Source organism: Choristoneura fumiferana, chromosome 23 (genome assembly GCF_025370935.1).
Source record: "Choristoneura fumiferana chromosome 23, NRCan_CFum_1, whole genome shotgun sequence".
Classification (NCBI taxonomy): Eukaryota; Metazoa; Arthropoda; class Insecta; order Lepidoptera; family Tortricidae; genus Choristoneura; species Choristoneura fumiferana.
The window spans coordinates 10,475,455-10,502,597 of NC_133494.1; the positions used below are offsets into that span (position 1 = coordinate 10,475,455).

At 40.3% G+C, this 27,143-nt stretch overlaps 1 protein-coding gene across 4 annotated transcripts in view; it reads right to left on the reverse strand.

The window, feature by feature from the left end:
• Nucleotides 1–27,143, reverse strand: part of spen (spen family transcriptional repressor split ends) — a 117,254-nt gene that overhangs the window by 60,453 nt on the left and 29,658 nt on the right. For all 4 annotated transcript variants that reach the window (XM_074105467.1, XM_074105466.1, XM_074105465.1 and 1 more), the window contains exon 2: nucleotides 26,348–26,668. In XM_074105467.1, coding sequence (XP_073961568.1) covers nucleotides 26,348–26,668 — 321 coding nt within the window. The remainder of the gene's footprint in view (nucleotides 1–26,347; nucleotides 26,669–27,143) is intronic.

Consider the following 27,143-nt stretch of genomic DNA (forward strand, 5'->3'; position numbering starts at 1 on the left):
TAAAATCACGTACCATGCACTCGGTAAAATGTATTGTGAAAAAATGGTTTGCCTCTCTCTCATACAACGATACCGAAGACATTTTACGCTCATGTAGTTAGTGGGGTTGTAAGTAGTACCTAATCCTAATCCACTAGTTCTCGCACACTAACTGCGGAAAACACATTCCTTGTCGCCAAACACACACACACACACACACACACACACACACACTCACTCGCACGCGCACGCACACGCACACACACACACACACACACACACACACGCACACACACACATTAACACACACTTTTCGTTTTTATTTTTATTTTTATTTGTAATGTTCCTCTGCTTGCGTTTCATTCCTTTTTGTTTTATATTCATTAATTGTAACATTTTTGTAAGTAAGTTTAAAACCTATAAGCCATAGTGTAACAAAGAAAATTGGTAAATTTGTAAACCGACTCAGTTGAGTGCCAAGATACAGGCTCAGCCTAGTTTGGTACTCACCAGATATATCTGGTATATTGTAATAGTGGTCATTTTTAGATAAATAAAAATTATTCTTATTCTTATTCTTATTCTTAACTTTATAAAGTTCAAATTTTCATTAAAATCTAGTTTTACGAGTTTTTAACTTAACTTTAGGGATAAATATTTTTGAGAGTTGGTAACTGCGCTCGGCCCGCGCGTTGTTTGTGACAACGGGCGCCTGGCGCGGGCCCGCGCATGACTCGTCCCGCGCCCGCGTTTTTTTTTTTTTTTATACGATTGGATGGCAAACGAGCAAGTGGGGCTCCTGATGGTAAGAGATCACCACCACCCATAAACATCTGCAAACCAGGAGAATTGCAGATGCGTTGCCAACCTAGAGGCCTAAGATGGGATACCTCAAGTGCCAGTAATTTCACCGGCTGTCTTACTCTCCACGCCGAAACACAACAGTGCAAGCACTGCTGCTTCACGGCAGGATTAGCGAGCAAGATGGTGGTAGCAATCCGGGCGGACCTTGCACAAGGTCCTACCACCTGCAAAAACCTGCGTTGTGTGAAGGCGTCCATATACCGCCATGTAAATACGCCCGTCGCGGGCCCGCGCACGACCCGCGCCCGCTCTGTGTGTTGCCATTAATACATCTTTCCTTTTTGCTGAGCTGACTGCATTATAGACTGAGAGGTGGCAGGAATTTTTAAAACGATCATGGAAACGGTTAGACTCATTTTTATGTGTTGTAGAGTGGTCTGCTGATGTGAATAATTTTGGTCTGCCTGCTCTCAGTGGGTGCAACTTTGAGATATAGCGCATAAAAAAGGCTTTATTGTTGCGAAAAAAAAAAACGATAACAGAAACGGTTAGTTTTAGTACATATTCAAAGTATGGCGTCTCCGCATGTGAAACGAATTGGTCTGCCTGCTCTCAGTGGTTGTATTTCGGAGCTATGACGCGCGCAAGTCGCTTTAATGTTGTGAAAAAAAAAACGATAAGGGAAATGGTCAGTTTTGGAACCATTTCCATGTATGACATCACCGCCGCTGAAACAAGTTGGTCTGCCGGCTCTAAGTGGTTGTTTTTCAGAGCTATGATGCTCGCAAGATGCTTAATTGTAAAGAAAATTCAAGGTAATGGTAATCAATAAAATAAAGCTCAGAGACTGTTAGTACTAGAAAGCTGTAATTTGATATAAATATACCTATCTATCACGACAACAAATTGCTAAAATAAAATAAAATAAAAAACATTTTTTTAGGGTACCTCCCATAGACATAAAATGAGGGTGATTTTTTTTTCTCCACTAACACTGTATTGTGGGGTATTGTTGGAAACCAATGGGGGGTTGCTAAAACGATTTTTCGATTTAGTGATCTATTTATGTGTAGCAGATCCGATGTCTGTAGCAGATCCGATGTCAAATATTCAACTTTAAAGTGAAAACTTTCATCAAAATCGAGGTCTCCCCCTGTAAAATCTAAACCGTTGGGTGGAAAAATTTGGAAAAATTAAGAATGGTAGTAAATGTATCAAATTTACAAGAAATATTATAACGACGAAGATTGTTTGAGAATTTGTAGTAGTTCAAGAGTTACTAGCAGCCTAAGGTATAAAACATACCTAAACTTGGAAGATTCCGTACACAATACGAAATCCTTAGAAAACCATTAAGAACTTTATTTTTTCCTAATGGCTACGGAACCCTTTCTGGGGCGTGTCCGAAACGCTCTTGGCCGGTTTTTGTTAATTCAACTTGTATAAGAAGTCTTCTCTAAGAAGTTTGGCTAAGTGCCACTTGCAAGCGCATGAACGACACCGTCGGAGTTGAAGCGTCGTGAAATCAGGAATCGATTACAAAACGCCGCGTCAAGTATCGCCGTGTTCGTACACGCCGTCATGTATTTATATAGAACCTTGTACTATCGCTCTGTCGCGGCGATAATAACGCGGCGTTAGTGGCGTCAGTGTCGCTTGGCTCGGAACTTTACCTTTAGCCTTCACCTTAGCTCTCCACTCCTGTCGGTTAGCTTAGCGGCCTCGTTCTCCCACTGAGACGGCACTATGGTGCAACTTTTCATGGTCTTCTTTAACACGTCCTTTATACCTCAAAACTTGTCCGCCATGCTTACGCTTGCCATCCTCAAGTCCTGATCAGAAGACGCGCTTCGTCACCTGCTGCTCTGACATTCGCGTAACGTGTCCGCACCACCGAAGTGGTCGCCGAATGAGGTAGGACTCAATGCCACCTACCTACATTGGCTCTGCGCAGCACTTCGGTATTCCGCACATGATCAGATCATTTAATCCTTCAAACTTTTCGGAGGCATCTTAGGTGGAGACGGTCTAGCATGCGGATGTACCTGTGTACACAGAGATCTTTGTGACTAGTTTAAGGTCATGCGAACAGAAAACCTTGAAATCCAACTTACCGAATGCTGCAGCTGCAGCTCCGATTCGGCCGTTAATCTCGGCGTCAAGGTCACACACACACGCGCTAGCACACAACCTTGCTTCATCCCACAGGTAACGGGTAAGAAGTTTGATTGTTCACTGTCGAGAGCGCCGCAGCACTGCATGTCATCATGCAGGAGTCGGAGAAGTCTCACAAAGTTTTCTGTGCATCCTATCTTACTGTGTACCACCCATAGAGCTTCTCGAGGGACACTATCAAAGGTTTTCTCGAGATCGACGAAGCAGATGCACATGCGGCGGCTTTGCTCTCTGTTCTTTTCCTGTAATTGCCGCAGTGAGAAAATAGCGCCCAGATTAACAGCCAAATCGGAGCTGCAGCTGCAGCATTCTATAAGTTGGATATCAAGCTCTTCTGTACGCATGACCTTAAACTAGTCATAAAGATCTCTGTGTACATGTCCATGGTCGTTCCTAACTTATTGTACTCTTCTGAAGCGTGGATGGTGTATCGCAAGCACATCCGCATGTTAGACCGTTTTCACCTAAGATGCCTCAGAAAACTTTGAAGGATCAAATGGTCTGATTCGTGTGCGGAATACGGAAGTGCTGCGCAGGGCCAATGTAGGTGGCATTGAGTCCTACCTCATGGCGGCGACAACTTCGGTGGTGCGGACACGTTACGCGAATTAGGTCGAATGCCAAACTGAGTCTCAGGCAATATCTTTTCAGAAAGTTCCTTAAGGCGGTTCATTAGGACTCGGGCAAATATTTTCCCAGGGACTAACATCAGAGAAGTACTCCTTTGTTCTTATATAAGACTTTCAAGGCTGATTGGACTCTCTCTTCTCTCCACATCAGCTGAAAGAGCTCCCATACGGCCGTATGCAATTCCTCAACGCCGTATTTGAGCAGTTCACCCGGTATAAAATCAATGCCGACCGCGCGCTTATTTTGTTGTTGCTTAATACTTAGCAAGAACAACCTTGCTTTGTCTCGGCGGCTAGTCCAGCTTTATGTCAATAGGAAGTTGGGAAATTGAGCAGAGAGTTGAAATGTTCTGCCCATCGCATCGGCACTTCTTCCTTACCTTTAAGAAGGCCTTCGCCACTAACAGGCTTAAGTGGGACTTTTGCAAGTGAAGTCGTGCCGATTAGCTTTTTAATTTCACCATAGAACTTCCCTAGCTGATTAGTATTTGCATGCCACTGCAAATAGCGAGCTTTGTCTTGCCATCACTTGTCTTTTGTTTCCCGAGGTAGTTTCCAGAAGAATGTGTACCCGCCACCTTGCTCCACCAGCTCACCCTCATCAGCAAGGTGTGTTTCGCTGAGAGCAGCTACATTGATATTATAGAGAGAGTTCCCGAGCTACAATGGCGGTATTTTGCTCTGGGCAGGCGTTGTCTTTACGATCAAAAAGAGTTCCCACGTTCCATGCACCAAATCTCATTTCAGATTGATTTATAGTATTATTATTATTTATTTTATTTCGATCACGTGTTTTAAGATGCGAAGGCAGCCGCGGTTACACTACACCTTCCGTGTGTTTGGCGTGAGCTTTTTTCAGGGCACCTTTTCTAGCCCCTTCCAAGGCTAAGCAAAGACAGCAGTACCACCCTTAATATGGCTGCTCTGATGCTCCGGGTGCTGCCGAACCCTCTCAGTCCCCCCAGTGCGGAACGAAGCGACCACGGTGTTATACAACACCCCCAGAGCCGCCCACGTGTTGGCCTCAGACAAAGCCCGGTTGCATCAAACCAAAACCTTTCTACTTCAGCCATTCGCCGTGGGACTTTGTTGCTTCTAATATTTGTATAAATTAATACGGACTTTAATATGTAATGGTAATTCACCGTTTCACTTGATACCCAGTAGAGGATTACAAAAAAAAATCAAGTAATCGTGAAATCAGGAATCGATTACGAAATCCCCATCTTTGTTACCAAAGCTGATTACATTATATTATATAAGTAAATTAAATTAATAAAAACCGGCCAAGAGCGTATCGGACACGCCCAAGAAAGGGTTCCGTAGCCATTACGAAAAAATCAAGTACTTAATATTTTTCTAAGGATTTCGTATTATGTACGGAATCTTCCAAGTTTAGGTATGTTTTATACCTTAGGCTGCTAGTAACTCTTGAACTACTACAAATTCTCAAATAGTCTTAGTCGTTATAATATTTCTTTTAAATTTCATATACTTACTACCATCCTTAATTTTTCCAAATTTTTCCACCCAACGGTTTAGATTTTAGAGGGGGGAGACGATAGATTTGATGAAAGTTTTCACTTTAAAGTTGAATATTTCACAAAAAGATCACTGAATCGAAAAATTGTTTTAGCAACCCCCCATTGGTTTTAAAAGACCTATCCAACGGTACCCCACAATACAGGGTTAGTTGAGAAAAAAAATCACCCTCATTTTATGTCTATGGGAGGTACCCTAAAAAAATGTTTTTTTTTTTTTACCACGGCGTGATATATAGGTATATTTACACCAAATTACAGCTTTCTAGTACTAACGGTCTCTGAGATTTATTTTATTGATTACCATTACCTTGAATTTTCTTTACAATTAAGCATCGTGCGAGCATCATAGCTCTGAAATACAACCACTTAGAGCCGGCAGACCAACTTGTTTCAGCGGCGGTGATGTCATACTTGGAATTGGTTCCAAAACTGACCATGGTCACAAATCGACACAAAAACTTACCGAAATCAATTTGAAATTTTTCAAGATTGGCCTTTTTAACTTCGAATCGTATTTCCTTTCGTTCAACGGTTAACATTCTGGGCACCCAACGAACGGAAACTTTTTTCATGTGCAGTTGATCAGTTAAGATCCTTTAAATACGTCCATATAAGAGCCCCGTGATCTCAACTTGATGCCTGATAATCATTCTTCTATCGGCCAAAACAAGATTTTGAATTTTTGTGAAATTATCTTCAATGAGGGCTATAAATTGGCGGCCTTTGCTGTTCATCTGTAATAGACATTCTACCCAAATAAAACTTATTGTATTAGCGTGCAATTGTAGAATATGGCAGAGCAGAATACCCTAGTGTTTCCATCAAGTCGCTGATTATATCTTTCATAGACTTTTTTTTCAAGCAGGCGTATTTAATTAGTGCTCTCACCTCATTTTTTTTCTATTTCTGCGTAGTCATTCCGACCGCGCGTGAATAAATAGCTGCAAATCTCGAATACATATGTTATTTTACATGGTTTTTTTTATTTTACTAATGGATGTATACAGCTACTAATGCAACTTCTTTTAATTTTATTCCGGAAATACATATATATTCAATTATCATTACTTTTGAATCACCCCTCGTATGGCTCACAAAACACGACAACAATGTACCACACACATTACGATAACAGGTCGTATCAATATGTATTTCATAGTACGATACGACTTTTTAGAATATATTTCAGAATGTCATTCCCGGCGTGCTGAAACGACAATCGGACCCAATCAAAAATAATCGTCTGCTGCATGTGAAATTAAATTGACCAAGGAGAATGCGTCATTCATGACTTTTATGAGGCGTTTCTTTTTTCTTCAACGCACAAAATGCTTTTATATCAAAAAACGCCACAGCATCGCAGCAGGTTGGACATAACGAGGATGACGTCTTGATAATTTAAATATGTGGTTCGGTACTGGCCGCTAAGAACGGACTCGTTTAAAAAAAATGACACAAAAGAAAACTAAAATCAGCGGGAGGGGTGACACTATTTACCGGCCCGGATAATACCGACATGGAAATACCAACCCGATTATTCGTATTCACGCCCATACAAACTCGTGTCAAACTGACATGAGTTTGTATGGGCGTGTACAAGAAAAATCGGGCCGGTATTATCTGGGCCGGTAAAGAGTATCACACGGCGGGAGCAACGCAGTCACTGTTATTGTTTGTTTTGTGATAAATATTTTTATTTCCTCGCAGTGATCGTGAAAAGCAATGTTTAGTCTCGGCCAAAAGTGCAATAGATGAACTCGTATTATCGAAGGCCTCCCCTTCAGGTCGGCCTTCAAACTAACTCGTTCATCTATTGCTTACTTTTCAGCCTCTACTTACTATTCTATAGATATGTATAATTTTTATTATAATCAGTAATTGAAAAAGAATAAACAATTTTTTTTTCAACTTTTCAGATCTATAATTGTCAGATTTTAATTTAGGACGACTAGGAGATCAAGCTGAACCGTCTGTATAAAAATCAACAATTGTCAGATTTTAATTTAGGACGACTAGGAGGTCAAGCTGAACCGTTCGTATAAAAATCCGACTCGCTGGACCTGGAGTATTTCAAGGTCACATTTTTGTTTACATTTTCAAACATTGGTCACGACTTCTTGGCGCAATCGCCGGTCATTTGAATAGGATTTTTTTTTGGGTTCACTTAACATGACTCAATATCGCTCTCGCTCACTCGCTCGAATAACTTCTTTTTTTCTACCCCATTTTACGGCCACCCCCACCAACCAATCCGTCAGATTACCTATCGGTTATCAGATAGACGTAGGGCGTATGCGTACACTTTATGAATGTCTAATGTGCTCGGGTATTTCCATACGACTATTTTTTAGGGTTCCGTACCCAAAGGGTGCCAACGGGACCCTAATACTAAGACTCCGCTGTCTGTCGGTCTGTCTGTCTGCCTGTCCGTCTGTCACAGGGACAGGGCTCTATCTCTTTAGCCGTAAAAGTTAGACACTTGAAATTTTCACAGATTATGTATTACTGTGGCCGCTATAACAACAAATACTAAAAATAAAGAAAAGTTGCAAATTAAAGGGGGTCGTCATACCAGAAACGTGTTTTCTTTTCAGCGTTTTTTGGTTGCTAAGCGTTATAAGCCGTTGCTAAGGCGGCCGAGTCGCCTAGCAACGGGTAGCTACGTCGTTTAAATATTTACCTTTTAAGTTTGCGATTTTAATGATGTTTTATAAAAGCTCCGATATTATAATATAGTGACTGTCTGATTGTGTGATTTATTCGTTTTTGTGCCAAATGAATAAAGCAATTTATGAACCGCAAACCTCAATGAAGCCAACTTTGATAAAGCGCTCGCCAAATCCACACCGTATAATCACTATGTTTACTTATTGTTTTTTACACTAAAAAAAGCATACTAAGTATTTAACACTATTTACGAGGTTTATTATACAGTTTAAAATTTATTCACACTATTCGAGCTTCTTATTATTTAATTACACAACATACGAAGTCCGCCGAATTTCCCGCGAATGAACTGTGCTGACAGAGCAATTTTTTTTGAGCTGCGCGCGGCGTGCGCTGGCAAATGGGTTTCAGTAGCAAACAGCCAGAACCAAGGAGGATGAGAATTCAAATTGTTTTTTATTCGAAATACTTGCACAAGTGCTTACATTTCGACGATATTTTTAGAAGCTTTTCTGTACTCGTATCTTGCCCTGTTTGTTTATTTATTTACTAGCTTTTGCCCGCGGCTTCGCTCGCGTTAAATTTGGGGTAACAATTAACATACATTTACTTTCTGCGATCCCTTTTTTCGTGTTTAGATTGATTTTTTGGAGGATTTCATGGAAATATAAATACAGTAAGACGTTGTTTTAGACAGATGGTGCACATTTTGGAATTCAAAAATCAACCTACATACGTAATTAATCATTCATAATTCGTACCAACTCTGAAACCCTGTTTCGCTGAAACCTTAAAGTACTACCCGTTTCTTTTGCCGGCGACTTCCTACAGGATATAGGATATAGGATTGTATCTCGAGAAATTATAAAGTCCCCGCGGGACATGAATTACTGTTATGATCTATTTTAATATTCTTAATTGTCGATGAGAGACATATTGTAGCTTTCTATTATTAAAAGAATTTTGAAAATCTGCGCCTAAATTGAATTCACTTATTTTTATTCTGCGGAAATTTTGCATAAAAAAAAGAAGTCTGTCCATCAGGGATATTGTAGCTTTCTATTGGTAATAGAATTATTTAAATCAACTCAGTAGTTTCAGAGATTGCCCCCAACAAACAAAGAAACAAACAAAGTTGAGATATTTTCCTATTCCATGGGATTTTCTAAAAATCTTTCCCTAGTGCACCTCTCTATTGCTTTAGATCCATCTATGCCAATTTCAAGTCTCTAGCACCAGTAGTTTTGGCTATGCGTTGTCTGTCAGTCAGCTAGTCATGGTACTGTTCAGGTAGAGTTAGGTATACAATTATAAATAAATCAACCCTGAAGTTGAATTCACTTTTTGCTATCCCGCGGGAGTTTTACGTTTTCCCGGAGAAAAGTAGCGTATGCCAATCAGGGATAATGTAGCTCCCATTTGGTAATAGTACATTGTGTCTTAAGGGCGGTAAATAAGGAATTACGAACGAGAGTCTATTAGAAGCCCGAAGTCGAAGACTGAGGGCTTTAATGAGTCGATGTTCGTAATTCTAGTACCGCCCGTGCGACATACAATGTTTTTCATCACATTTTCGAGTAAAATTTTATATTTGTAAAAGAAAAACTTTAATTCTTCCAAATATTGGCGATACCTTAGGCTGTGCTCTTGGCAGCGTCGCCCTCAACCTCCCTCGGCATGCGCCGCAACGTGCGTGTGCATGTGGTCCATGTGGTCCTGCAGCAGCGCGCGCAGCGCCATCAGTACGGGCACCGACTCATTTACCGACCACGGGCTTCATGACAAGAACATTAGTACGCGAAATGAATCATTTACCGACCACGGGTTTCATGACCAAACACATTAAGGTAAAGTTCCGAGCCAAGCGACACTGACGCCACTAACGCCGCGTTATTATCGCCGCGACAGAGCGATAGTACAAGGTTCTATATAAATACATGACGGCGTGTACGAACACCCCGTGTGTGTTGACGCCGCGTCAAGTATCGCCGTGTTCGTACACGCCGTCATGTATTTATATAGAACCTTGTACTATCGCTCTGTCGCGGCGATAATAACGCGGCGTTAGTGGCGTCAGTGTCGCTTGGCTCGGAACTTTACCTTTAAGGTCGAGGGTTTTATTTGGGGGGTTGCAACCAAGGTAGCCTGCATGTTACGACACTGTTTACGAGCAAGTGTGATGAAAAATATATAATGTGCTTGTCATGAACCCCGTGGTCGGTAAATGAGTCATTGCGCGTACACATTTTCTTGCCATGAAGCCCAAGGTCGGTAAATGAGTCCGTGCCCGTACTGATGCTGCTGCGCGCGCTGCTGCAGGACTACATGGACCACATGCACACGCACGTTGCGGCGCATGCTGAAGGTAGAGGGCGACGCTGCAAAGAGCACAGCCTAAGGTATCGCCAATATTTGGAAGAATTATATTTTTTCTTTTACAAATATAAAATTTTACTTGCAAATGTGATGAAAAACATTGTATGTCGCACGGGCGGTACTAGAATTACGAACGATGAACTAAAATAATTTCCTTGCTCACCCGCGACCTTACGATAGCTAAGCTTATGCAAAATATGCGTGTTCATGCAGTTCCTCCACCTCCACACTGTAAGAACACACACAAATCACACAAACCCATCTATCACCACCACCACACTACACTGACGCGTTTCGAACTCAAACAGAGCTCATCTTCAGAGTGACACAACACAACCATACACCATGCTACCAGAACTGGTAGTTCGAAACGCGTCAGTGTAGTGTGGTGGTGGTGATAGATGGGTTTGTGTGATTTGTGTGTGTTCTTACAGTGTGGAGGTGGAGGAACTGCATGAACACGCATATTTTGCATAAGCTTAGCTATCGTAAGGTCGCGGGTGAGCAAGGAAATTATTTTAGTTCATTGATATGGACCTCCGCAAAGTAACGCCTGATTCAATAAATTAAAGAATTACGAACATCGACTCATTAAAGTCCTCAGTCTTCGACTTCGGGTTTCTAATAGACTCTCGTTCGTAATTCCTTATTTACCGCCCTTAAGACACAATGTACTATTTAAATCAACCCCAATGATGAATTTACTTATTTCGATCTTGCGGGAATTTTGCTTTCTTCTGTAGAAAAGCAGCCTTAGTTAATCAGAGATACTGCAGATTACTATTGGTGAAAGAATTTTTAAAATCAGCTCCGAATTTGGATTGTCTTACTTACTTCTATGTACCTATCCTGCGAGAATTTTGAATTTTTCCCAAAGAAGAGTAATCTATACCAATCAGCAATAGTGTAGCTTTATACTAGTAGAAGAATTTTTTAAATCAGCTCTGAAGTTAAATTCAGTTTTTTCTATCCCATGGGAATTTTGGATTTTCCGAAAAAAAGGTAGCCTGTCAATCGAGGATAGTCATATCGTATGAAAGAATTTTTAAAAGCAGTGCCAAAGTTGAATTTACTTATTTCAATCCCGCGGGAATTTTTCATTTTCCCGGAAAAACGTATCCTATGTCAATCAGGAATACTGTAGCTTACTTTTGTTGAAAGAACTTTTAAAATCAGACCCGAAATTGAATTCACTTATTTCTATCCCGGGGGAATTTTGCATTTTCCCGAAGAAGAGTAGTCTATACTAATGAGGAATAGTGTAGCTTGCTTGCTATTGATGTAAGAATTTTTAAAATCATCCCCGAAGTTGCATTCAGTTTTTTCTATCCCATGGGAATTTTGTAATATCCCGAAGAAAAAGTAGCCTTTTCATTTGGGGATAGTGTCACGATGCACATAGGCGATCGCTGACATCTTAGTTAGCTCAGTGTAAGCTAGATGGCGCTAACTTCAATAAGGATCTCTGAGCAGAATGACGGACGAACTCTAGAGGTCGCCACCGTAGTTTTCTCTTGACTCATTTATTTACGTAATAATATGTATTTAATATTTATTTATTATTTACTTATTTATTTTATAAAAGTAGGCATTTTATTACACTCATTTACTACACGAGTTTGTACGACTAAATTTTATCTATAACCAATCACCTTGACCGTTTTTGGCCAAGGGGGGTGCTGTCGATCAGCTGTGACCGGGGGAATTCTAACTGTAATATTCTCGCCTTAAAAGCTGAAGCACAGCTGTAAAACACAGATTCAACAGCTCATACTACACTAAACAGCTCTCTCGAAAGCTCCATACGCCCAGACTTGGGCACCTCCGTACGGCTTCAACTTCCAACCTTTGTACGGCTTACAACCTTCGTACAACTTTCAAAGCTCCGTTCGGCTACATTCTCACGGCTCAGGCGGCTCCTTAACCTGACACTAAGCCCTGACGGCCTTAACTTCCGGAGTACTGCACATCCTTCCTGGCTCGTCCAAGACCCTGATCGCTCCTGCGTGGAAACTTGTCCAGGCTGCTCGTCCTGCCGCCCTAAGCCCCTTTTGACCTCGGCACCGACGACCACTCAGCTGGACCAGGCCCCCTGCTGTGGCCAGCCTCTTCGCTCCGGGTTCTTCTCTCCGACTCCAGGGAAGTGTAGGCCAGAGAGACCGAATAATCAGTACCACCTCTCAATAAAATCTCTTGAACTCACTACCTGAGATTCTCGTAATACTTTTACTTTTAATTTTGTCAAATTAGGCCTGTTATTTTTTGTGTTCAATTTATAATTAAAAAATTGTTAAAACGTCTTATTGTTTTACTCAAAGAATAACTTACTAGGCCTCCTTTAAGGTCAAACCTCCCCTCAAGAGGTCTGCCCTTGACAGTGGCGCCCGTGGGTTTTTTTTTGAGAGGTTCTGATTGTTACGTTTTTCTTGCCTAGAATTGCAGTGATTGTGCAAAAATTTATTGTGTATCTTGTGTGTTCTGTGTATCTCGCAGTAAGTACCCTGTTTTTCTCGCCCCCTGTATGGTGGTCGGGGCTTAGAATAACACCATTCCCCGTCTAGGAATTCGTAAGAGGCGAATAATAGGCATAACCAGTGTTTTCAGGTACCGAGATCCCTTAAGTGGTTCATTTAATAGTTTTTTTTTTCTCTTTAATAACTCTAATTTTAAAACCGCTTTACCGTTATCTTTAAATTCAAATACTCTGCCGACCTTTGACCACTTTCTCGTCAACGGCCTATTTGAATTCACTTGCCACAGTTGAAACGGACGACGTTTTAAAATTCAAATCTCAACGACAATTTCAATCTATACCCTAAAGTTAACTAAATATTGTTGCATTAACTAAATTCAAATACGTTAACGGTTCAATTCAAATTCTACTACTACTTTTCATCAAGTTAAATTTAAACCGTAACTGACGCCAATTATACTTTCACTAATATTGTTCACCGCTGCTTCAAGTGAAAAAGTTATTTTAAATTTAGTGACTGCCAACCACTGAATTTGAAATTCAACGATTCAAATCATTTTTAAATAACGTATTTGAAATACCTACAATTTTATAGAAAAACAACGATATTTCTAAATTTTTAAAATATCTGAACCACTACTTAGATCTTTCATCAAAATCAGTTTATCATTATCTCGGTAAACACACTGACATTTATTTTTGTTCCCAAATTTTACTATTAACTTAACTTCAACGCGGTCTCTTAATTAAATTTTACATTCGATCATTACTGGAGATACACAACACTTTATTTTTTGTGTCCTACTTGTTAATTTAAATATAACTGTAACATACGGAGAGTTAAATTTAGGTACTGTGTGTCGAAGAAATACCACATCTGGCATACAACTACACAAACCACCATCACAACTCACAACATTCATATCATACTACTCGAGTGCTTGCTAAAAATCAACTGGTCGCAAAGTTAACAAAACCAGTTAATTCTTATATATTATGCGTGTGCTCTCTATTTTCGACCGTCTGTTCCCTGCTTAGAGATCATTATACTTCGATCGCGAACAGACAGGTTTACGCTTTTTATAAAATAGATTAGGGTAATCTTATATTAACTGCGGTATTTCGTAACTATGCTCTGCCATGGAATTACTTACCGCTCCCTCAAGCGCAGGTAGTAACCGCGCACGCTAAATCAATGATAAACAACCTAATTACTTGCCTAGCAAGGTTGTTTACCTACATTTAAATGCACCTAGAACAGCAGTCACACGCATCGCTTTCCACTCAGCCATGTTTAACTCCGGCTCATGCGCAAGCATGTTATTTTTTAAAACCTCTTATCTCACTTCTTATTACGTACCTTGACGCCCAATTCTATTTATATATACTTAAATTAACTTATTAGCGCTGCGCATCCACGCGCAGACAAATCCTACTCTCATCTCTTTTGTTATTAACTTCTTTTAATTTGATAACTCGCGTGCTTAACACTTTAAAATATATCTATACTTCGTCAGACCCTCTAGCGGTCAATCTATAATCGCAATAGAATTAATTAATCTGTCCTAAGCCCTTACCCGAGAACTTGCAACTCGTTAAAAAGTATTTTAATATTTTGGATTACGGAATCGTGCGGTTGGTAACACGTTAAATATGCCCTTAACCTCTGTAATTCAAAGCTCTAATGATTGGGACGGATGGTAATTCCAATCACAGATTAATTAATTGTTTATATGCTTCAATATATAATACATCACTTGCTTCCTTTTGAATGTACTAATTACATAATGCATCTGGACGGGCGATCAGCTGTCGCGCGCCGTCACATCAGTCTCCGTTTAGCACCGTCGAATGCGCACGCGTCCTTAATTAATTTTTCTCTTATCACACTCCCTTATCACTTAGACGCACGGTTCTATTTATAGAATCAAGTCATTTTAGCGCGCCGCCTCCGCGCGGACGTATAATAGCTGCACCCTTTTGCACTATTATTTCTTTAAATCTATAGCGCGTACATATTACTTGGTACACGCTAAACTAGTATAATCATTTGTCGCGGTCCGCCACTCATTATTATAATATTAATTGATCTGTCCTTAAGCCTTTACCCGAGAACTTGTAACTCGTTAAAAAGTATTTTAAAATTTGAATTACGGAACCCGTGCGGTTGGTAACACGTAAAATATGCCCTTAGCCTCTGTAATTCAAAACTCTAATGATTGGAACGGATGGTAATTTCAATCACAGATTTAATTAATGTCTATAATTATATTTTAATGAATGCATACAACGTCCACCTTCCATTAACACATTTTATTCCCTTGACATAAGGGTCAACAAGCCTCTGTTGTTGTTTGACCCGCCATGAGAGTAGAAGTATGATCATAGTATGAGAGACGACGTATGTAAGAGTTATGTCATAGAGTATTTTTTTTTAACGAAATTTGCTATGAGGCTCAAATTTCTTTTGGAGGGACGGGCGTACTGTCACGATGCACATAGGCGATCGCTGACATCTTAGTTAGCTCAGTGTAAGCTAGATGGCGCTTACTTCAATAAGGGATCTCTGAGCAGAATGACGGACGAACTCTAGAGGTCGCCACCGTAGTTTTCTCTTGACTCATTTATTTACGTAATAATATGTATTTAATATTTATTATTATTTACTTATTTATTTTATAAAAGTAGGCATTTTATTACACTCATTTACTACACGAGTTTGTACGACTAAATTTATCTATAACCAACTCACCCTTGACCGTTTTTGTCGGCCAAGGGGGTGCTGTCGATCAGCTGTGACCGGGGAATTCTAACTGTAATATTCTCGCCCTTAAAGCTGAAGCACAGCTGTAAAACACACATTCAACAGCTCATACTACACTAAACAGCTCTCTCGAAAGCTCCATACGCCCAGACTTGGGCAACCTCCGTACGGCTTCAACTTCCACACCTTTGTACGGCTTACAACCTTCGTACAACTTTCAAAGCTCCGTTCGGCTACAATTCTCACGGCTCAGGCGCCTCCTTTAACCTGACACTAAGCCCTGACGGCCTTAACTTCCGGAGTACTGCACATCCTTCCTGGCTCGTCCAAGACCCTGATCGCTCCTGCGTGGAACACTTGTCCAGGCTGCTCGTCCTGCCGCCCTAAGGCCCCTTTTGACCTCGGCACCGACGACCACTCAGCTGGACCAGGCCCCCCTGCTGTGGCCAGCCTCTTCGCTCCGGGTTCTTCTCTCCGACTCCAGGGAAGTGTAGGCCAGAGAGACCGAATAATCAGAACCACCTCTCAATAAAATCTCTTGAACTCACTACCTGAGATTCTCGTAATACTTTTACTTTTAATTTTGTCAAATTAGGCCTGTTATTTTTTGTGTTCAATTTATAATTAAAAAATTGTTAAACGTCTTATTGTTTTACTCAAAGAATAACTTACTAGGCCTCCTTTAAGGTCAAACCTCCCTCAAGAGGTCTGCCCTTGACAATAGTCATATCACATAATATGTAAGAATTTTTAAATCAGCTCCGTAATTGAATAATTTATTTCTATCGCGCGGGAATTTTGCATTATCCCGAATAAAAAGTAACCTATGTCAATTAAGGATAGTGTAGCTTACTAACGGCGAAAGAATTTTTAAAATCAGCTCATGAGTTTCAGAGATTCGACTACAAACAAAGAAGCAAAAAAAGTTTGGATATTTCCCTATCTAGTGGGAATTTCGAAAAATCTTTCTTAGTGCGCGTCTACATCTATTAAAGAACATATATTCCAAACTAGCTTCGGCTTCGCACGCGTAAACTATTCGGTCTGGTAGTTGCAATTCAAATTTTCGGGATTTTACAAAATTGCCCTGGAAATTTCCAAATTTATATCGTGGTCTTCATTGAGGTTGTGTTGTGAATAACTACAAAATTCAAGACTCTAAACCCAGTGCTAAAATTTAAAATATTTTCCCTATCCTAATTCAAATTCATATCATTTATTCAGTAAATAGGCCGCAATGGGCACTTTTACACGTAATTTTTTTAAATACCAGCACTTTCGGAAAGACCATCATTGCAAGAAGAATGCGCCCAGAAGCTTGGCAGGAATTTTTTCAAAATAAAATAAGTACAAATAAAATACTTAAAAACTACAGTAAGAATACATTTAAGAAAAAATTACAAAATAATAATAACAATAATACACGGATGTATGGGGTACCTTAGTTACAAAACTATCCCGTGGAAATATCGGGATAAAAAGTAGCGTATGTGTTATTCCAGACGTCCGGCTACCTACATACCAAATTTCATGCCTCTAAGCCCAGCGGTTGTTATTTCGAGATTTTATCCCTATCCCGTGGGAATATCGGAATAAAAAGTAGCCTATGTGTTATTCCAGATGTCCAGTTACCTACGTACCAAATTTCATGACTCTAAGCCCAGCGGTTATTATTTCGAGATTTTATCCCTTTCCCGTGGGAATATCGGAATAAATAGTAGCTTATGTGTTATTTCAGAAGTTCAGCTACCTACACACTAAATTTCATGGCTCTAAGCCCAGCGGTTGTTATTTCAAGATTTTATCCCTAGGTATCCCGTGGGAATATCGAGTCAAAAAGTTGCCTATGTGTTATTTCAGACATCCAACTACCTACATACCAAATTTCATGACTCTAAACCCAGCGGTTGTTATTTCGAGATTTTATCCCTATCCCGTGAGAATATCGGAATAAAAAGGAGCCTATGTGTTATTCCAGAGGTCCAGCTACCTACATACTAAATTTCATGGCTCAAAGCCCAGCGGTTGTTATTTCAAGATTTTATCCCTAGGTATCCCGTGGGAATATCGGGTCAAAAAGTCACCTATTATTCCAGACGTCCAACTAACTACATACCAAATTTCATGACTCTAAGCCTAGCGGTTGTTATTTCGAGATTTTATCCCTATCCCGTGGGAATATCGAGATAAAAAGTATCCTATGTTTTAATCCAGGTTATAAACTAACATTCCGCCAAATTTCATCAAAATCCGTCCAGCCGTTTAAGCGTGAAAAAGTAACAAACATACTCACTCACTCACTCACAAACTTTCACATTTATAATACTAGCTTATGCCCGCGACTACGTCTGCGCGGATCTAGGTTATCGCGCGGTGGCGCCCTCTACCGGAATAAAAGGTATCCTATGTTGGTCCTTGGGGTTCAAACTACCTATATACCAAATTTCATCAAAATCGGTTCAGTGGTTTCGACGTGAAAGGGTAACAGACAGACAGACAGACAGACAGAGTTACTTTCGCATTTATAATATTAGTAGGGAAGTAGGGAAGTAGGGAAGTAGGGATTAGTAGGATTTCAAGTTTCTAGCCCCAGTGGTTTGGGCTGTGCGTTGATCTATAAGTAAGTAAGTCAGTCAGTCAGTCAGTCAGTTTCTTCTTTTATATATATAACTAGCTTTTGCCCGCGGCTTCGCTCACGTTAAATTTGGAGTAGGTAACATAACATACATTTACTTTCTGCGATCCGTTTTTCGTTTTAATTAATTTTTCGGAGGATTACATGGAATTACAAATACAGACAGATTTTCTTTTAGAAAGATGGTGCAACTTTTGTAATACAAAAATCAACCTACATCCATACTAATATTATAAATAAGAAAATAACTCTGTCTGTCTGTCTGTCTGTTACGCTTTCACGCCTAAACCGCTGAACGGATTTGGATGAAATTTGGTACAGAGATAGAATAGACCTTGGGAAAGAACATAGGCTATCTTTTATCGCGAAAAAGAGGCTTTAAGGGGTTGAAATAGGGGATGAAAGTTTATATGGTGGAAGTTCGTCACTGTCGAAGATAAAACCATGAAACTTGGCATTTAGGCACTTAATCCATACTATCCATACTAATATTATAAATGCGAAAGTAACTAACTGTCTGTCTGTTATGCTTTCACGCCTAAACCGCTGAACCGATTTGGATGAAATTTGGTACAGAGATAGAACAGACCTTGGGAAAGAACATAGGCTGTCTTTTATCGCGAAAAAGAGGCTTTAAGGGGTTGAAATAGGGGATGAAAGTTTATATGGTGGAAGTGCGTCACTGTCGAAGATAAAACCATGAAACTTGGCATTTAGGCACTTAATCCTACTATGATTATAAATGTGAAAGTTTGTGAGTGAGTATGTGAGTGAGTGAGTATGTTTGTTACTTCTTCACGCTGAAACGGCTGGACGGATTTGGATGAAATTTGGCGAAAAGTTAGTTTATAACTTGGATTAAAACATAGATAGAAAGAAAGAAAGAAAGAAAATAATTTATTTATAACAGCAATGAAACATAAATTAGTAAATATAACAAAAAGAAGTGTTACATAGGATACTTTTTATCCAAGTATTTCCACGGGATAGGGATAAAATCTCAAAATAACAACCTCTGGGCTTTAAGTCATGAAATTTGGTATGTAGGTAGCTGGACCTCTGGAATAACACATAGGCTACTTTTTATCTCGATATTCCTCCGGGATAGGGATAAAATCTTGAAATAATAACCGCTGGGCTTAGAGTCATGAAATTTGGTATGTAGGTAACTAGACATCTGGAATAACACATAAGCGACTTTTTGACCCGATATTCCCACGGGATACCTAGGGATAAAATCTCGAAATAACAACCACTGGGCTTAGAGCCATGAATTTTGGTATGTAGGTAGCTGGACCTCTGGAATAACACACAGGCTAATTTTTATCTCGATATTCCCATGGGATAGGGATAAAATTTTGAAATAATAACCGCTGGGCTTAGAGTCATGAAATTTGGTATATAGGTAGCTAGACGTCTGTAATAACACATAAGCGACTTTTTGGCCCGATATTCCCACGGGATACCTAGGGATAAAATCTCGAAATAACCACTGGGCTTAGAGCCATGAAATTTGGTATGTAGGTAGCTAGACCTCTGGAATAACACATAATCTATTTTTTACCCCGATATTCCCACGGGATAGGGATAAAATCTTGAAATATCAACCGCTGAGCTTAGAGTCATGAAATTTGGTATGTAGGAAGCTGGATGTCTAGAAAAACACATAGACGACTTTTTGACCCGATATTACCACGGGATACCTAGGAATAAAATGTCGAAATAACAACCACTAGGCTTAGAGGCATGAATTTGGATGTAGGTAGCCGTATGTCTGGAATAACACATAAGTACGCTACTTTTTATCCCGATATTCCCACGGTAGAGTTTTGTAACTAAGGGACCCCATACATCCCTGTATTATTATTATTATTTCGTATTTTTTTCTTTAATTGTATACTGTAGTTTTTAAGTATTTAATTTGTAATTATTTTATGTTGAAAAAATGACTGCCAAGTTTCTTGCGGCGCATTCTTCTTGGCAATGATGGTCTTTCCGAAAGCGCTGATAGTATAAAAAATGACGTGTAAAAGTGCCCATTGCGGCCTATTTACTGAATAAATGATTTGAATTTGAATTTTGCATTTGAATTTGGATAGGGAAAAATTTTGAAACTTCAGTACTGGGTTTAGAGTCTTGAATTTTGTACAGTTATTCACAACACAACCTCAATGAAGACCACGATATAAATATTGGAAACTTCCAGGGGAATTTTGTAAAATCCCGAAAATTTCAATTGCAGCTACCACACAGAATAGTTTACGCGTGCGAAGCCGCGGGTAAAAGCTAGTACGTAATAAATTACGATTCTTACCAACTTTGAAACCCTGCTTTGCTGAATCAAAATTCATTCCCGGGCTTCATACACAAATACACAATATAGGATTATTATATCCCGAGAAGTTGTAAAGTTCCCGCGGGACATGAATTACTGTTATATTATTATGATCTATTTTAATATTCTTAATTGTCGATTAGAGACACATTGTAGCTTTCTATTATTGAAATAATATTGAAAATCTGCCTCAAAATTGAAACTTATTTTTATTCTGCGGAAAGTTTGCATTTTTTTAAAAGTAGTCTAATGTCAATCAGGGATAGTGTATCTTTCTATTGATAAAAGAATTATTTAAATCAGCTCAATAGTTTCAGAGATTACCCCTCACAAACAAATAAACAAACAAAGTGGAGATATTTTTCTATTCTCTCTATTTCTCTAATTTTTGCCTAGTGCTCCTCTGCATTACTTTAGGTCCATTTATGCCAAATTTCACACCGTAGCATGCTGAACGGTTGTGTTGCTCCGAAGATGAGCTCTGGTTGAGTTCGAACCGCGTCAGTGTAAAGTGGTGGTGGTGATAGATGGACTTGTGTGATTTGTGTGTTCTTACAGTGTGGAGGTGGAGGAACTGCATGAACACACATTACATGGGCATAAAAGTAGTTATCATAAAGGTCGCGGGTGGGCAAAGTAATTGTGTCAGCTCGTTGAACGTACATGTAAAATTTCGTATCTATGCTATCAGCCCTTGAGGAGTTCCGTCATCAGCAGCCAACCCTGGCTGCAGCATCAGGCGGTGTATATCATATAAACGCATTGTCATTGAAATTTAACAATCATGTAAAGTCTTTTGCGTGTGCCATCAACTTTTGAGGAGTTCCCTTCTACGGAGACGATCCTCACCAGGATGAGCAGGATGTCACTGCTAAATAATTGTTACCAGATTTACATCAGGTTGCCAAATCTCCAGTCCCCAGTTTTATTGGTTTAGCGTATGCGTTTTCTGATTCAGTTGGTAAGTATATAAAATCCTCTTTATTCGTTTTATCCCGTGGATATTCGGAAAATATTTGAACAGTTTTTACCTACCTGCATGCCAAATTTGAAGTTTCTTATATTTATAATTACAGAGTTAGGGCCACTTTGAAGCGAAATTATAAATCCCATTTTATTCCCTATCCCGTAGGAATTTTGATAAATCCTGAAAATTGATTTTAGCTGTTAGTATTACCTACGTGCATGCCAAATTTGAAGTTTCTCATAACTATAGTTACTGAAATAGGGTCATTTCGAAGTGAAAATATAAATCCCATTTATTCCCTATCCCGTGGGAATTTCGAAAATTCCTTTCTTAAGGGCAACACACACAGAAAGCGTGCGCGGGTCGGGTCGTGTCCGCCGCGTGAGCCGCGCGGTTCGTTGTATTCACACAGAGAGCGGGTCGGACCCGCGACGGGCCCGCGGCGGCTATCAATGTTGCCAGTTTAGTGACTTAGTCCCAAGAAGTGACGACTTTTGTTTAAATTTTAGCAACCGCAAAAAAGTTTTGACGACAAAAATGGTTTAAGTATCTGGCGACTTTTGGAGTACAAATTAAAACAGTTCTAGAACCAATAATAGATACGACATTTTTGTCAACTCGACAGAATTATACAGTGCCGCGAGATATATGTGGAAAACGACAAACGCGCTTGCGCACCAAGGTCAAACTTGATTTACTTACTTAATTAAATCTAATTTATGTAATGATGGGCGATGGATGAAATTTTTAAAAGTGGCTGATTTTTTTTTATAGACAGGAAAAAGCTTATACTAGCCAATGGAAAATTAACAGATTTTTCTGTAGTAGGTACCAACCAATTAATTAAAAAAATAAAATAAATAAATTTTATTCTTGCCAAAATGAACTAGCTACTGCGCATGAATACGGTTTTTAGGGTTCCGTAGCCAAAATGGCAAAAACGGAACCCTTACAGTTTCGCCATGTCTATTTTTTATTTATTTTATTTTTATTTATTTAATCTCATAATTAACACTTACAGTCAAGCCACACATGCTAATTATATAATAAGAGAAGACCATAATAGATGTCTGTCTGTCTGTCAGTCTGTCTGTCCGTCCGCGGCTTTGCTCAGGGAATATCAATGCTTCTAAGCTGTAATTTTACATGGATATACTTATTATGAAAACTATCCCGACAAAATGGTACAATGAAAAATTTTAAAAAAATTTTTTTTGGGTACCTCCCATACAAGTAAAGTAAGGTTTTTTTTTTCTTTTCCAACCCTATAGTGTAGGGTCTTTTAAATTAAAAGCATTAGGGGGTTACTAAGACGATTTTTCGATTCAGTATTTTTTTGCGAAATATTCAAATTTAAAGTAAACATTTTCATTAAAAACGAGTTTTAGGGGTTTTTAACTTAAGCTTTAGGGATAAATATTTTTGAGAGTTGGTAACTCTGCGCTCGGCCCGCGCGCTGTTTGTGACGACGGGCGACGGGCGCGGGCCCGCGCACGAGCCGCGCCCGCGCCCGCGTTCTGTGTGAAGGCTTCCATATACCGCCATGCAAATACGCCCGTCGCGGGCCCGCGCACTGTGTGTTGCCCTTAAAGGGCAACACACACAGAGAGCAGTTGTATTGTATTGTTGTATTGTAAATCAAGTTTGACCTTGGTGCGCAAGCGCGTTTGTCGTTTTCCACATATCTCGCGGCACTGTATAATTTTGTGTCGAGGTGACAAAAATGTCGCATCTATTATTGGTTCTAGAACTGTTTTAATTTGTACTCCAAAAGTCGCCAGATAAACCATTTTATTCGTCAAAACTTTTTTGCGGTCGCTAAGATTTAAGGGCAACACACACAGAGAGCGGGCGCGGGTCGTGCGCGGGCCCGCGACGGGCGTATTTGCATGGCGGTATATGGACGCCTTCACACAGAACGCGGGCGCGGGCGCGGGTCGTGCGCGGGCCCGCGCCCGTCGCCCGTCGTCACAAACAGCGCGCGGCCGAGCGCAGAGTTACCAACTCTCAAAAATATTTATCCCTTAAACTTAAGTTAAAAACCCCGAAAATTGCTATAATTAATTGGAAATCCCCCTAAAACATGTTAGTATAGGTAGTGCCACAAGAATTGAAGTGAATGATTACACACACAGCAACATGTCGTATAATGACATCAGCAGGATTGTAAGTTTGATATACTTACCATCCGGATTTTTTTTTTTAAATTTTCCACCCACCGGCTTACATACTTAAATACAAAAAAAAATCTCTACTTTACGTCTATGGGAGGTACCCATAAAATGTATTGTATTGTATTGTATTGTAAAACTCTTTATTGTACATAAAACGTTTTTTTTAAATTTTTCATTGTACGTATCATTTTGTCGGGATAGTTTTCATTATATATCCGTGCAAAATTACAGCTTTCCAGCATAGATAGTCCCTGAGCAAAGCCGCGGACGGACAGACAGACAGACAGACATGGCGAAACTATATGGGTTCCGTTTTTGCCATTTCGGCTACGGAACCACAAAATAAGTAATAGTTCAAGTACAGAAGCCTCACTACCCTACAAAAGTGACGTTTTGGCATAAGAATCGTGCCTACTTTATACTTCTCTGCCTATCGCATAACTCGTGTAGAGCTAGGGTTTTTTTTATTTCAATTATTTATGCTGGCTCGTGCTGAGGCACCGAATTCGAGCTAGTAGGTACACCTAGGAAAATATTTTGAAGGGTTTTGTAGTCGGTTTCATTTATTGTTATTTTTTTTAATTTTTTTGGAGTCGGTTTTACTTTTTTGTTAACCACATATATCTCGCGGCACTGTATAATTCTGTGTCGAGTTGACAAAAATGTCGTATCCATTATAAGTTTACGTAGATAGTGTAACTTTATTACTAAATAAAATTATTCTTATTCTTATTATTGGTTCTAGAACTGTTTTAATTTGTACTCCAAAAGTCGCCAGATAAACCATTTTTTTAGTCAAAACTTTTTTTTTGTCGCTAAGATTTAAGCAAAAGCCGTCACTTCTAGGGACAAAGTCACTAAACTGGCAACATTGATAACCGCTGCGGGCCCGTCGCGGGTCCGACCCGCTCTCTGTGTGAATACAACGAACCGCGCGGCTCCCGCGGCGGACACGACCCGACCCGCGCCCGCTCTCTGTGTGTGTTGCCCTTTAAGCAAAAGTAGTCACTTCGAAGGACTAAGTCACTAAACTGGCAACATTGATAGCCGCTGCGGGCCCGTCGCGGGTCCGACCCGCTCTCTGTGTGAATACAACGAACCGCGCGACTCACGCGGCGGACACGACCCGACCCGCGCACGCTTTCTGTGTGTGTTGCCCTTAAAGGTTAACTGGAAGAGATCCCTTTAAGGGATAAGTTTGCCTTTGAACATCATACAGGATTGTGTTCTGTTATTTTCATGTGTTTTTATGTCCAATAAAGATTTTTTCAATACAATACCTCTCAACAAAACTTTTATTGCCGTTTTTTGCTAATGTCTAACGTTGTATAGATAACGGTACGGAACCCTTAGTGCGTGAGTCCGACTCGCGGTTTATAATGTTTCGGCGAAAAACGTTTGGCAACCTGTTTTATTTCGCAACTTTTCATTTCCCAACTGTTAAATATTTCTGAAACTGTAAATATATCAGGATTTTTATAAAAGTAACCTAACCTAACCTAAAGGGTTCCACACGATGGCCCTGAAATAAATCCTGAAATATTTACAGTTTTAGAGTTTGCGAAATGGAAAAGTTGCGAAATGAAACAGGTTGCCAAACGTTACGTTGCGAAAAGGCAGTACTCGTCGACTCGCACTTGGCCAGTTTTTTGAAAAATTTGCACGTGCAAACTACGGGCGGCCGGCACGCAGACCTTTTTACCCGACTGTCCAAAGGAGGGTTATTTTGAATATTGTACCCGTGCGGAGTCGGGGCGGGGCGCTGGTCACTCATTAATTTGAGAATATGCTTCAGATTTTCGGCAAACTGTGCACGAAATCATTCATCAAATATTTTCGTTAAATTTCAATATAAATGAGGAAATACTTATGCTAGATATAAAAGGAAACGAAGTTATTATAGATAACTTACAACTATGTCACAAACAATTATCAGTAAAATCCTAATACTTCAGTATTAAAGACACACAGTTAATAACAAGGTGCATAACATAACAAATTAGGGCCGCCGCCAGTGACAGTGATAATGAAATAATCCATATTTCACTGCAATCCACATTAAGCTGATGTAGTTAGACTTGCACGCACTGTCACAATTTAACAACACTTCACTTTGTCACTTTTCTCGGGAAATCCCGCACTGCAATCCAAGGTAATTCACTGCAATCCTTCAATGCGATCCAACGTCGGCGCACTGTCTAGGCGGCGGCGGCACCGGTACTTTTGTGCGAGAACATAGAGAACATGCCACTTTTGAAGCTCAAATTACCACAACATTGCATTAGAAGCGTTTAGATTGATGTTCAGTCGTGGATTCAATAATGCCAGGATTCACAGAACGCATAAAACAAGTGACCGTAACCGTCAATAGGCAGGTCAAGTCGAGGGCGATAAAGTACCTACCTGCATGTATTTAGGGAGTTTTTTCGTGTTAATTATCATCATGTAAAAGTAAACTAAGGTTTTTATTGTCTTTTTGTCAAACGTGCCATTTCACTATATAATTATGCATTTATGTTGTTTGTGTTGCACTACAAATTTAATAAGTTAAGTACCTATTAAGTATTCATAAACAGTAATAGTAGTAGTATATTCTGAATTCATTTCAATAGATAAATGTGTATTCCTTAACAACCTATAGCTTAACAACAGCAGAATTGCACTTCAGACGAACAAAATCATTCCTACGAAAATTAACACGAAATCATTCGACGATGTTTATAGAAAAACGCTGCAAGGGTTTGATGGTATATCGGATCGTAAAAGGATCACAAACAAAATGATACATGCTGGTAGGCTTTTGAATTATAAAGAGCTTTACTTACGAGAGATGGTATCGCGATGTCGAGGCTGGGTTAGGTGCGGAATTCACGGAGGATGAAGAACCCGAGTATCCGGAGCCGGCGGGTGACGAGCCGGCCGAGGGCACGCCTGCCGCCGTCGGTATCGCGGCCGGCTCGTAATACTCGGTGGTAAGGGTGCGGTCCTCCAGCACGTGCTCCGCGTTATGTGCCTTCGATGCCGACTTAATGTCCATAAAGGCCACGGTGGCACAAATGCCGCACCCACTAATCGCGCTCCCGCCCGCGAGCGCGCTTGCGTTCTCCGTTCGACCCAGCAACTTGACATTCTGGACTCGGCCATAGCTGCAAAGAAAAAAGGATTTACGGACCATTTTAAGAGATCGATCGCTTTTAGTACATTACTGTAGAGGCCGGGCAGTAGGGGGTTGCCGGCCAAGCAGGTATAGACAGAGGATAGGGATGCGAGGCCGGCAACCCCACGTTCCGGCCGAGGTTTGTATAGTGCTTTTCTCAAACATGACATGAAATAAATAAAAAAACAAGTTGGCGGGACGCTAGTCTGGTCGCCCTGTTGCGTGCGCGCGTATCGCGCTGGCTGCTGGCGGGCGGCGGGCGGCTGCGGGCGGTGTTGCGGGGCGTGGGCCGCGTGCGTGTCGCAGAGCGCGCGTTGAAACAAAAAAGATGGTCGCATTGCCGGCCAGCGGCCTGCAAAGCTGTATGAAATCTCTTTGCAGGCCGATAGTGACCGCGCGCACGCAGCTGAGCCGCAGCGCCTGCAGCGCGATACTTCTCGGCCTGTTATTTGTAACACAACGTC